Source organism: Pseudoliparis swirei, chromosome 9, assembly GCF_029220125.1.
Source record: "Pseudoliparis swirei isolate HS2019 ecotype Mariana Trench chromosome 9, NWPU_hadal_v1, whole genome shotgun sequence".
In the NCBI taxonomy this organism is placed as follows: domain Eukaryota; kingdom Metazoa; phylum Chordata; class Actinopteri; order Perciformes; family Liparidae; genus Pseudoliparis; species Pseudoliparis swirei.
Genome location: NC_079396.1, coordinates 25832237 through 25844664, shown reverse-complemented (window position 1 = coordinate 25844664; position 12428 = coordinate 25832237). Strand labels below are relative to the sequence as shown.

Here is a 12428-nt window from a genome sequence, read left to right as displayed (position 1 = left end):
GTGACTACATGACCACTTGAATGTGACTACATGAACACATGAATGTGACTACATGACCACATGAATGTGACTACATGACCACGTGAATGTGACTACATGAACACATGAATGTGACTACATGACCACGTGAATGTGACTACATGAACACGTGAATGTGACTACATGACCACGTGAATGTGACTACATGAACACATGAATGTGACTACATGACCACATGAATGTGACTACATAGACACATGAATGTGACTACATGACCACGTGAATGTGACTACATGGACACATGAATGTGACTACATGAACACATGAAAGTGACTACATGAACACATGAATGTGACTACATGACCACATGAATGTGACTACATAGACACATGAATGTGACTACATGACCACGTGAATGTGACTACATGGACACATGAATGTGACTACATGAACACATGAAAGTGACTATATGGACACATGAATGTGACTACATGACCACATGAATGTGACTACATGACCACGTGAATGTGACTACATGGACACATGAATGTGACTACATGACCACATGAAAATGTGACTACATGGACACATGAATGTGACTACATGAACACATGAATGTGACTACATGAACACGTGAATGTGACTACATGACCACATGAATGTGACTACATGAACACGTGAATGTGACTACATGAACACATGAATGTGACTACATGACCACGTGAATGTGACTACATGGACACATGAATGTGACTACATGACCACGTGAATGTGACTACATGAACACATGAATGTGACTACATGAACACATGAATGTGACTACATGACCACGTGAATGTGACTACATGGACACATGAATGTGACTACATGACCACATGAATGTGACTACATGAACACATGAATGTGACTACATGACCACGTGAATGTGACTACATGGACACATGAATGTGACTACATGACCACATGAATGTGACTACATGACCACGTGAATGTGACTACATGGACACATGAATGTGACTACATGACCACGTGAATGTGACTACATGGACACATGAATGTGACTACATGACCACGTGAATGTGACTACATGGACACGTGAATGTGACTACATGACCACGTGAATGTGACTACATGACCACATGAATGTGACTACATGGACACATGAATGTGACTACATGACCACGTGAATGTGACTACATGGACACATGAATGTGACTACATGACCACAGGAATGTGACTACATGAACACATGAATGTGACTACATGACCACGTGAATGTGACTACATGGACACATGAATGTGACTACATGGTCACGTGAATGTGACTACATGACCACGTGAATGTGACTACATGACCACATGAATGTGACTACATGACCACATGAATGTGACTACATGGACACATGAATGTGACTACATGACCACAGGAATGTGACTACATGAACACATGAATGTGACTACATGACCACATGAATGTGACTACATGGACACATGAATGTGACTACATGGACACGTGAATGTGACTACATGGACACATGAATGTGACTACATGACCACGTGAATGTGACTACATGGACACGTGAATGTGACTACATGGACACATGAATGTGACTACATGACCACATGAATGTGACTACATGACCACGTGAATGTGACTACATGACCACATGAATGTGACTACATGGACACATGAATGTGACTACATGACCACATGAATGTGACTACATGACCACATGAATGTGACTACATGGACACATGAATGTGACTACATGGACACATGAATGTGATTACATGACCACTTGAATGTGACTACATGGACACATGAATGTGACTACATGACCACGTGAATGTGACTACATGAACACATGAATGTGACTACATGACCACATGAATGTGACTACATGACCACGTGAATGTGACTACATGGACACATGAATGTGACTACATGACCACATGAATGTGACTACATGACCACGTGAATGTGACTACATGGACACATGAATGTGACTACATGGACACATGAATGTGACTACATGGACACATGAATGTGACTACATGGACACATGAATGTGACTACATGACCACGTGAATGTGACTACATGACCACATGAATGTGACTACATGGACACATGAATGTGACTACATGGACACATGAATGTGACTACATGACCACGTGAATGTGACTACATGGACACATGAATGTGACTACATGGACACATGAATGTGACTACATGAACACATGAATGTGACTACATGGACACATGACTGTGACTACATGGACACATGAATGTGACTACATGGACACATGAATGTGACTACATGGACACATGAATGTGACTACATGGACACATGAATGTGACTACATGACCACTTGAATGTGACTACATGGACACATGAATGTGACTACATGAACACATGAATGTGACTACATGGACACATGAATGTGACTACATGAACACATGAATGTGACTACATGGACACATGAATGTGACTACATGAACACATGAATGACGTTAGAAGGCTTAAGAGCCACATTTTTTATTCAACACTTGGTTGTCCTAAGCTCCGCCCTCTCCTGTCACTTCTGGTTGCAAAAAAACAAGATGGCGACGTCCGTAACACAGAGCGCGAGGCTTCAAAAGGCCAAATAAAGATAAAATATCAACGTGTAATGCAATTAAGAAACAATTAACCCTTCAGTGTTATCCAAAATCTCTCCCCCCCTCCACCCCCCTCTCTCCAGATAATGATGTCGTTCATGCCAGGAAGCCACACCTCTTCCGTCCCATTGGCTCCCACACCTCTGTGTTGGCCCTCAGCGAGCAGAGCGTCACCCTAGAATGTATCCCCAAAGGCCTGTAAGTGTGTGTGTGTGTGTGTGTGTGAGTGAGTGTGTGTGAGTGTGTGTGTGTGACGTTGTTCCCTCCCTGTTGCAGCCCCACCCCCCAGGTGGTCTGGAGGAAGAAGGACGGCCTCCTGGAGGACAGCGGCGGCCGCCCCTCGGCTCACGGCCGCTGGCTTCACTTTGAGCACATCGAGCAGAACGACGACGGAGAATACGAGTGTAGAGCCTTCAACACACACGGAGCCACCACACACTCCTACACACTCACTGTGGAGGGTAGGACACACACACACACACACACACTCACTCACTCACTCACTCACACACACACACACACTCACTCACTCACTCACTCACTCACACACACACACACACACACTCTCACACACCCTCTGTCCCCAGCCTCTCCGTTCTGGGTGAAGCGGCCCAGGGACCTGCTCTACTCTCCGGGGGAGACGGTGCGTCTCGACTGCCAGGCGGACGGCATCCCCACGCCGCTGCTCACCTGGAGCATCAACGGGCAGCCGCTCACAGGTGAGGAGGCTCTGCTCATTGGCTGATTCCTCACAGGTGAGGAGGCTCTGCTCATTGGCTGATTCCTCACAGGCTTCTCTGAACCATTAAAGTCCGAGATAGATATCAGAGGGAATCAGCTCAGAGCTTTAGGCTCCGCCTCCTGGCGTCAGCCTCCTGAGAGACTTCTTGAAGTTCAGCTCTGTGTGTGTGTGTGTGTGTGTGTGTGTGTGTGTGTGTGTGTGTGTGTGTTTCCCCCCCAGAGGTGGACGAGGACCCTCGCCGCAGCGTGGCGGGCGGCGTGCTGATCCTGGAGGACGTGGAGTTCTCTGACACCGCCGTGTATCAGTGTGAGGCCGCCAACAAGCACGGAAACATCCTCCTCAACACCTACCTCTACGTCATCGGTACCACTGACCTCATGACATTCATAACAACAGTTAGGATGACAACAACAACAACAACAACATGTGTCCTCAGAGCTCCCGCCTCAGATCCTGTCCTCTGATGGCGTCGTTTACAAAACCACTGAAGGAGGAAACGTCACGATGCACTGTGAGTCCTTTGGATCGCCTCGACCCCACGTCACCTGGTGAGACACACACTCACACACACACACACACACACACACACACACAACTACTCTGAGGTCTATAAAGGACCAGGACTTAACTCTAAATGTAGGTACTTCAACTGATCTCCCTGATAATACTCACACACCTTGACTGAGGTTGATTGCAGTACTTTTACTTGTACTTGTACTTGTAGTATTATCTCAGGCTGCTCACAGCAGAAATGGTCACATCTATGAAGACCATCAAGCAGACAGAATAACTCTGGTCCATGAAGAGATGGAATGAGACGACAACGTGAATCCTCTCTGAAGGATCATAACTCAGTAGCGCCCTCTGGTGGCTCGGTGTGGGAACTGACTCACGCCGGGCTCCCGTGGAGCTGTGGTTGAGCTGATGCTGTGTGCTCTGCAGGGAGGGCGAGGCCCGGCCCCCCCTGCTGTCGGACCCCCGCGTCGCGCTGCTGACCAACGGCTCCGTCACGCTGACCGGCGCCGGCCACGAGGACTCAGGAGAATACACCTGCTCCATCCAGCACCGCAACATCTCCGTCACGGCGCACCTGGAGGTCTTCAGTGAGTCTAGTAGTGCTGTATATATATACATAAGTGTATGTATATATATATATATAATATATGTATATATATACATATATAATATATACATATATGTATATATAATATAAATGTATATATACACATATGTATATATATACTATATGTACTTATATATACATATATTATATATATGTATATATATACATATATGTATATATATATATGTATATATATTATATATTTGTATGTATATACACATATGTATATTTATATATACTATATGTACTTATATACATATATATGTTATATATTCTATATATATACATATACAGGACTGTCTCAGAAAATTAGAATATTGTGATGAAGTTCTTTATTTTCTGTAATGCAATTAAAAAAACAAAAATGTCATGCATTCTGGATTCATTACAAATCAACTGAAATATTGCAAGCCTTTTATTCTTTTAATATTGCTGATTATGGCTTACAGCTTAAGAAAACTCAAATATCCTATCTCTAAATATTAGAATATCATGAAAAAGTATACTAGTAGGGTATTAAACAAATCACTTGAATCGTCTAATTAACTCGAAACACCTGCAAGGGTTTCCTGAGCCTTGACAAACACTCAGCTGTTATAAATCTTTTTTTTTACTTGGTCTGAGGAAATATTAAAATTTTATGAGATAGGATTTTAGAGTTTTCTTAAGCTGTAAGCCATAATCAGCAATATTAAAAGAATAAAAGGCTTGCAATATTTCAGTTGATTTGTAATGAATCCAGAATGCATGACATTTTTGTTTTTTTAATTGCATTACAGAAAATAAAGAACTTTATCACAATATTCTAATTTTCTGAGACAGTCCTGTATAATATATATATATTATATGTATATTCAGTCTTGAACATTATTTGTGGTTTTGAAGTGAACATTTTAATTTGTGTTATAGGTAAATAAAAATAATCTGATGAACATTTATCACATAAATAGTTTCACAAAGAATAAAGAACAGAAAGTTTCTCTCTAACGATGTTGACTAAGAAGAGAAGAACCAAATATTAAACTGTAATAAATAATAAAGTTAGCTGTAGACCTGGGATGACCTGTGACCTGTGTTGACCTCTCACCTTGGGCCTGTGATCTTTGACCTGTGACCTGCGTTGGGTTGTTTGCAGACCGCACCGTGATGCTTTCGGGGCCGCAGGACGTTCGTGCGCTCAGAGGAAGCGTCGCTCTGCTGGACTGTCGCTTCTACAAAGACCCCCAGCTGGTCCAGGCCCAGGTGGTCTGGAGGAGGAACGAGCACAAGCTGCACGAGTCGTCTCCAGACGACAAGTAGGCCAACCATGTGACGTCATCTCATTACATAACCTGATACCATGTGACGTCATCTCATTACATAACCTGATACCATGTGACGTCATCTCATTACATAACCTGATACCATGTGACTTCACCTCATTACATAGCCTGATACCATGTGACTTCACCTCATTACATAACTTGATACCATGTGACTTCATCTCATTACATAGCCTGATACCATGTGACTTCACCTCTTTACATAACCTGATACCATGTGACTTCACCTCATTACATAGCCTGATACCATGTGACTTCACCTCATTACATAGCCTGATACCATGTGACGTCATCTCATTACATAACCTGATACCATGTGACTTCATCTCATTTCATAGCCTGATACCATGTGACTTCACCTCATTACATAGCCTGATACCATGTGACTTCACCTCATTACATAGCCTGATACCATGTGACTTCATCTCATTACATAACCTGATACCATGTGACTTCACCTCATTACATAGCCTGATACCATGTGACTTCACCTCATTACATAACCTGATACCATGTGACTTCACCTCATTACATAGCCTGATACCATGTGACTTCACCTCATTACATAGCCTGATACCATGTGACTTCATCTCATTACATAACCTGATACCATGTGACTTCATCTCATTACATAGCCTGATACCATGTGACGTCATCTCATTACATAACCTGATACCATGTGACTTCATCTCATTACATAACCTGATACCATGTGACTTCACCTCATTACATAGCCTGATACCATGTGACTTCACCTCATTACATAACCTGATACCATGTGACTTCACCTCATTACATAGCCTGATACCATGTGACTTCACCTCATTACATAGCCTGATACCATGTGACTTCACCTCATTACATAACCTGATACCATGTGACTTCATCTCATTACATAGCCTGATACCATGTGACTTCACCTCATTACATAGCCTGATACCATGTGACTTCATCTCATTACATAACCTGATACCATGTGACTTCACCTCATTACATAGCCTGATACCATGTGACTTCACCTCATTACATAACCTGATACCATGTGACTTCACCTCATTACATAACCTGATACCATGTGACTTCATCTCATTACATAGCCTGATACCATGTGACGTCATCTCATTACATAGCCTGATACCATGTGACTTCACCTCATTACATAGCCTGATACCATGTGACTTCACCTCATTACATAACCTGATACCATGTGACTTCACCTCATTACATAACCTGATACCATGTGACTTCACCTCATTACATAGCCTGATACCATGTGACTTCATCTCATTACATAACCTGATACCATGTGACTTCATCTCATTACATAACCTGATACCATGTGACTTCACCTCATTACATAGCCTGATACCATGTGACTTCACCTCATTACATAACCTGATACCATGTGACTTCACCTCATTACATAACCTGATACCATGTGACTTCACCTCATTACATAACCTGATACCATGTGACTTCATCTCATTACATAGCCTGATACCATGTGACTTCACCTCATTACATAGCCTGATACCATGTGACTTCACCTCATTACATAACCTGATACCATGTGACTTCATCTCATTACATAGCCTGATACCATGTGACTTCACCTCATTACATAACCTGATACCATGTGACGTCATCTCATTACATAGCCTGATACCATGTGACTTCACCTCATTACATAGCCTGATACCATGTGACTTCACCTCATTACATAGCCTGATACCATGTGACTTCACCTCATTACATAACCTGATACCATGTGACTTCACCTCATTACATAGCCTGATACCATGTGACTTCACCTCATTACATAACCTGATACCATGTGACTTCATCTCATTACATAGCCTGATACCATGTGACTTCACCTCATTACATAGCCTGATACCATGTGACTTCATCTCATTACATAACCTGATACCATGTGACTTCACCTCATTACATAACCTGATACCATGTGACTTCACCTCATTACATAGCCTGATACCATGTGACTTCATCTCATTACATAACCTGATACCATGTGACTTCACCTCATTACATAACCTGATACCATGTGACTTCACCTCATTACATAGCCTGATACCATGTGACTTCACCTCATTACATAGCCTGATACCATGTGACTTCACCTCATTACATAACCTGATACCATGTGACTTCACCTCATTACATAGCCTGATACCATGTGACTTCACCTCATTACATAGCCTGATACCATGTGACTTCACCTCATTACATAACCTGATACCATGTGACTTCACCTCATTACATAACCTGATACCATGTGACTTCACCTCATTACATAGCCTGATACCATGTGACTTCACCTCATTACATAGCCTGATACCATGTGACTTCACCTCATTACATAGCCTGATACCATGTGACGTCATCTCATTACATAGCCTGATACCATGTGACTTCACCTCATTACATAGCCTGATACCATGTGACTTCACCTCATTACATAGCCTGATACCATGTGACTTCACCTCATTACATAAGCTGATGACTGTGTGTGTGTGTGTGTGTGTGTGTGTGTGTGTGTGTCTGTGTGTGTAGGTACACGTTCCTTGAGAATGGCGCCTTGCAAGTGTCTGACATCCAATCAGAGGACAGCGCGTCTTATTCCTGTGAAGTCTTGACGGAGCTGGACCACGTGAAGGCCAGCGGCTCCATCACGGTCCTAGGTACGTGTGTATGTATGTTTGTGTGTGTGTGTGTGTGGTTTCCGCCCGGTAACAGTGCTCTGTGGGACCCTCAGCTCCACCAGACCCTCCCAGAGACCTCTCTCTGTCTGATGGAGAAGACCACAGCATCACTCTGAGCTGGATCCCAGGACACTCACACAACAGCCCCATCACAGGTACTGAAAACACACACACACACACACACTCACACAACAGCCCCATCACAGGTACTGAAAACACACACACACACACTCACACAACAGCCCCATCACAGGTACTGAAAACACACACACACACACTCACAACAGCCCCATCACAGGTACTGAAAACACACACACACACACTCACACAACAGCCCCATCACAGGTACTGAAAACACACACACACACACACACTCACACAACAGCCCCATCACAGGTACTGAAAACACACACACACACACACACACTCACACAACAGCCCCATCACAGGTACTGAAAACACACACACACACACAGAAGTGGCTAGTTGTACGAACAGGAAGTGGCTAGTTATAAGAACAGGAAGTGGCTAGTTGTATGAACAGGAAGTGGCTAGTTATAAGAACAGGAAATGGCTAGTTGTATGAACAGGAAGTGGCTAGTTATAAGAACAGGAAGTGGCTAGTTGTATGAACAGGAAGTGGCTAGTTGTATGAACAGGAAGTGGCTAGTTATAATAACAGGAAGTGGCTCGTTGTATGAACAGGAAGTGGCTAGTTATAAGAACAGGAAGTGGCTAGTTGTAAGAACAGGAAGTGGCTAGTTGTATGAACAGGAAGTGGCTAGTTGTACGAACAGGAAGTGGCTAGTTATAAGAACAGGAAGTGGCTAGTTGTATGAACAGGAAGTGGCTAGTTGTATGAACAGGAAGTGGCTAGTTATAATAACAGGAAGTGGCTCGTTGTATGAACAGGAAGTGGCTAGTTGTATGAACAGGAAGTGGCTAGTTATAAGAACAGGAAGTGGCTAGTTATAATAACAGGAAGTGGCTCGTTGTATGAACAGGAAGTGGCTAGTTGTATGAACAGGAAGTGGCTAGTTATAATAACAGGAAGTGGCTAGTTGTATGAACAGGAAGTGGCTCGTTGTATGAACAGGAAGTGGCTAGTTGTATGAACAGGAAGTGGCTCGTTGTATGAACAGGAAGTGGCTCGTTGTATGAACAGGAAGTGGCTAGTTGTATGAACAGGAAGTGGCTATTTGTATGAACAGGAAGTGGCGAGTTGTATGAACAGGAAGTGGCTCGTTGTATGAACAGGAAGTGGCTAGTTGTATGAACAGGAAGTGGCTAGTTATAATAACAGGAAGTGGCTATTTGTATGAACAGGAAGTGGCTAGTTATAATAACAGGAAGTGGCTAGTTGTATGAACAGGAAGTGGCTAGTTATAAGAACAGGAAGTGGCTAGTTGTATCAACAGGAAGTGGCTAGTTGTATGAACAGGAAGTGGCTAGTTGTATGAACAGGAAGTGGCTAGTTATAAGAACAGGAAGTGGCTAGTTGTATGAACAGGAAGTGGCTAGTTGTATGAACAGGAAGTGGCTAGTTGTATGAACAGGAAGTGGCTAGTTGTACGAACAGGAAGTGGCTAGTTGTATGAACAGGAAGTGGCTCGTTGTATGAACAGGAAGTGGCTAGTTGTACGAACAGGAAGTGGCTCGTTGTATGAACAGGAAGTGGCTTGAGCAGGAGGTGTGCTCCTCAGAGTTCCTCGTGGAGGTGGTGGAGCTGCAGCACGGGGAGAAGCGCTGGGCGAGGCTGAGGATCGTCCCCGGGGACTTCAACCACGTGGAGCTGGCGCTCGACCCCTTCTGCACCTTCCGCTTCAGGGTCATCGCCGCCAACGCCATCGGCACGAGCGCCGCCAGCCAGCCCACGGAGGAGCGCCACACGCCGCCGGCCGGTGAGCGGTCCGCTGTGGTCCAGCTCCTGGTCACGGGGGTCTTTGCCCTTCAGATGTTATCAAAGGAATAATTCATCATTTTGGTATTTTGGTTGGATTTGAAGGTCGACCCAGAGGTCGCGAAGGCCGTAAACCCCGAACAGAGACTTCATGATCATAATCATTTCAGTCAGGAAGCACTTTGTAAGAGAGAGAGGTGTACAGCAACGGAAGAGTCCAGAACACATAATCACATGACGTCTCCTTCCTGCAGTCCCCGCCAAGAGCCCCAGCGGCGTGCGCAGTGACCCCTCCCACTCCAACACGCTGGTCGTCACGTGGGAGGTGAGCACTTCGCCCGAGGCGCCGTTCACGACTCCGTATTCATGTGTTCATTCATGATCCGTGCACACGTCTCTGCAGGAGATGGACCGGCGCTCGCATGGCGGCGAGGGCTTCCACTACAAAGTGTCGTGGCGGCAGGCCGGCGGCCCGGACGCCCGCTGGAACCACTCCAACGTGCCGGCGCCGCCCTTCCTGGTGACCGACGCCGGGACCTACACGCCGTTCGAGATCAAGGTCCAGGCGGTCAACTTCCTCGGCGAAGGCCCGGCCCCGGAGCCCACGATCGCACACTCGGGGGAGGAAGGTAACGCTCTGGACGTGTTGTAATACGCATTCCTGCCACAAGGCGATTAAAATACATCGAGACGTTACAAAACACAACGAACATCTACTTTGTGTTTAAAGATATTTAGAGGATGGATGAACCGGACTTCAGTCATCATAACAGATCTAGTTTACATTGTTGTTGTTGTTGTTGTTGTACTGCGATTGAGAATGAGCAGGTAACACTCATTGTAGTTGTTGCGCCCTCTGCTGGTTCACTCTGAGTTTACACTTCACACATTTCTTCCGCCCCAGAGCCAGAGGAAGCCCCCACGGGGGTCTCCACCACGGTGGCGAACAGCACCGTCAGAGTCCAGTGGAACGAGGCCCGGAAGGTCCGAGGACTTCTAAAGGGATACATGGTTGTTTATTTAATAAATATAAACACCAACGTATGTTTATTTGATCAAATTCAGAGCATGAAAAATAAGAAATGTGCTCATTGTTGAGCCCCCCCCACTGACAGATCTACGTCAGGAGGCTCGGCCCACGCGGAGGTCGGGTCCGGAGGTCTCTGGGGAAAGTGCACAAGGAGAAGGAGAAGGAGAGGGAGAAGGAGAAGGAGGGGAGGTCAGTGACGGTGGTCAACGGCACCAAGACCTCGGAGGAAGTGGGCGGGCTGCAGCTGTACTCGCGCTACGAGCTCTCCGTCACCGCCTTCAACAGCAAGGGGCAGAGCCCCCACTCGCCCCCCCACCACTTCAGCACCCCCGAGGGAGGTGGGTCCAGAGAGAGCTTCAGATGGAGACCACCACAGAGTCATGGGTCACCGTGTGTGTGTGTGTGTGTGTGTGTGTGTTCAGTGCCTGGTGCTCCTGCATCCTTGAGGTTTGAGAGTCCCTCTGAGAAGTCCCTGGTCCTCTACTGGACCCCCCCAGAGGAGAGCAACGGCGTCCTGCTGGGCTACACGGTGCAGTACCAACAGGGTGAGGGGATGGAACAATCACGGGACCACAAGAGAGTCTCGGAGTGTCCCATGTGGTTCTACGTCGTGGTTCTACGGCGTGGTTCTACGTCGTGGTTCTACATCGTGGTTCAACGTCGTGGTTCAACGTCGTGGTTCTACATTGTGGTTCTACATCGTGGTTCTACATCGTGGTTCAACGTCGTGGTTCTATGTCGTGGCTCTACGCCATAGCTCTACATCGGGGTTCTACATCGGGGTTATACATCGTGGTTCTACGTCGTTGCTCTACATCAGGCCTATTCAACTAGCGGCCCCCCCCCCCCCCCCAACAATCCTTCTCGGCTCGCGCGCGACCCTCACTAGCACCCCCCCCCCCCCCCCCGTCAACAATCCTGTGCGGCCCTCACACCCCCCGTGATTTTC

General features: G+C 45.6%; 1 protein-coding gene across 2 annotated transcripts in view; it reads left to right on the top strand.

The window, feature by feature from the left end:
- LOC130199913 (neural cell adhesion molecule L1.1-like) overlaps positions 1-12428 on the top strand; it is a 34696-nt gene that overhangs the window by 16342 nt on the left and 5926 nt on the right. For both annotated transcript variants that reach the window (XM_056423764.1, XM_056423763.1), the window contains 15 exons: positions 2723-2837; positions 2916-3100; positions 3227-3358; positions 3601-3744; positions 3818-3929; positions 4324-4484; positions 5640-5799; positions 8401-8528; positions 8603-8704; positions 10253-10450; positions 10704-10774; positions 10853-11078; positions 11354-11460; positions 11565-11817; positions 11902-12024. In XM_056423764.1, the coding sequence (XP_056279739.1) occupies positions 2723-2837; positions 2916-3100; positions 3227-3358; positions 3601-3744; positions 3818-3929; positions 4324-4484; positions 5640-5799; positions 8401-8528; positions 8603-8704; positions 10253-10450; positions 10704-10774; positions 10853-11078; positions 11354-11460; positions 11565-11817; positions 11902-12024 (2217 nt within the window). The remainder of the gene's footprint in view (positions 1-2722; positions 2838-2915; positions 3101-3226; positions 3359-3600; positions 3745-3817; positions 3930-4323; positions 4485-5639; positions 5800-8400; positions 8529-8602; positions 8705-10252; positions 10451-10703; positions 10775-10852; positions 11079-11353; positions 11461-11564; positions 11818-11901; positions 12025-12428) is intronic.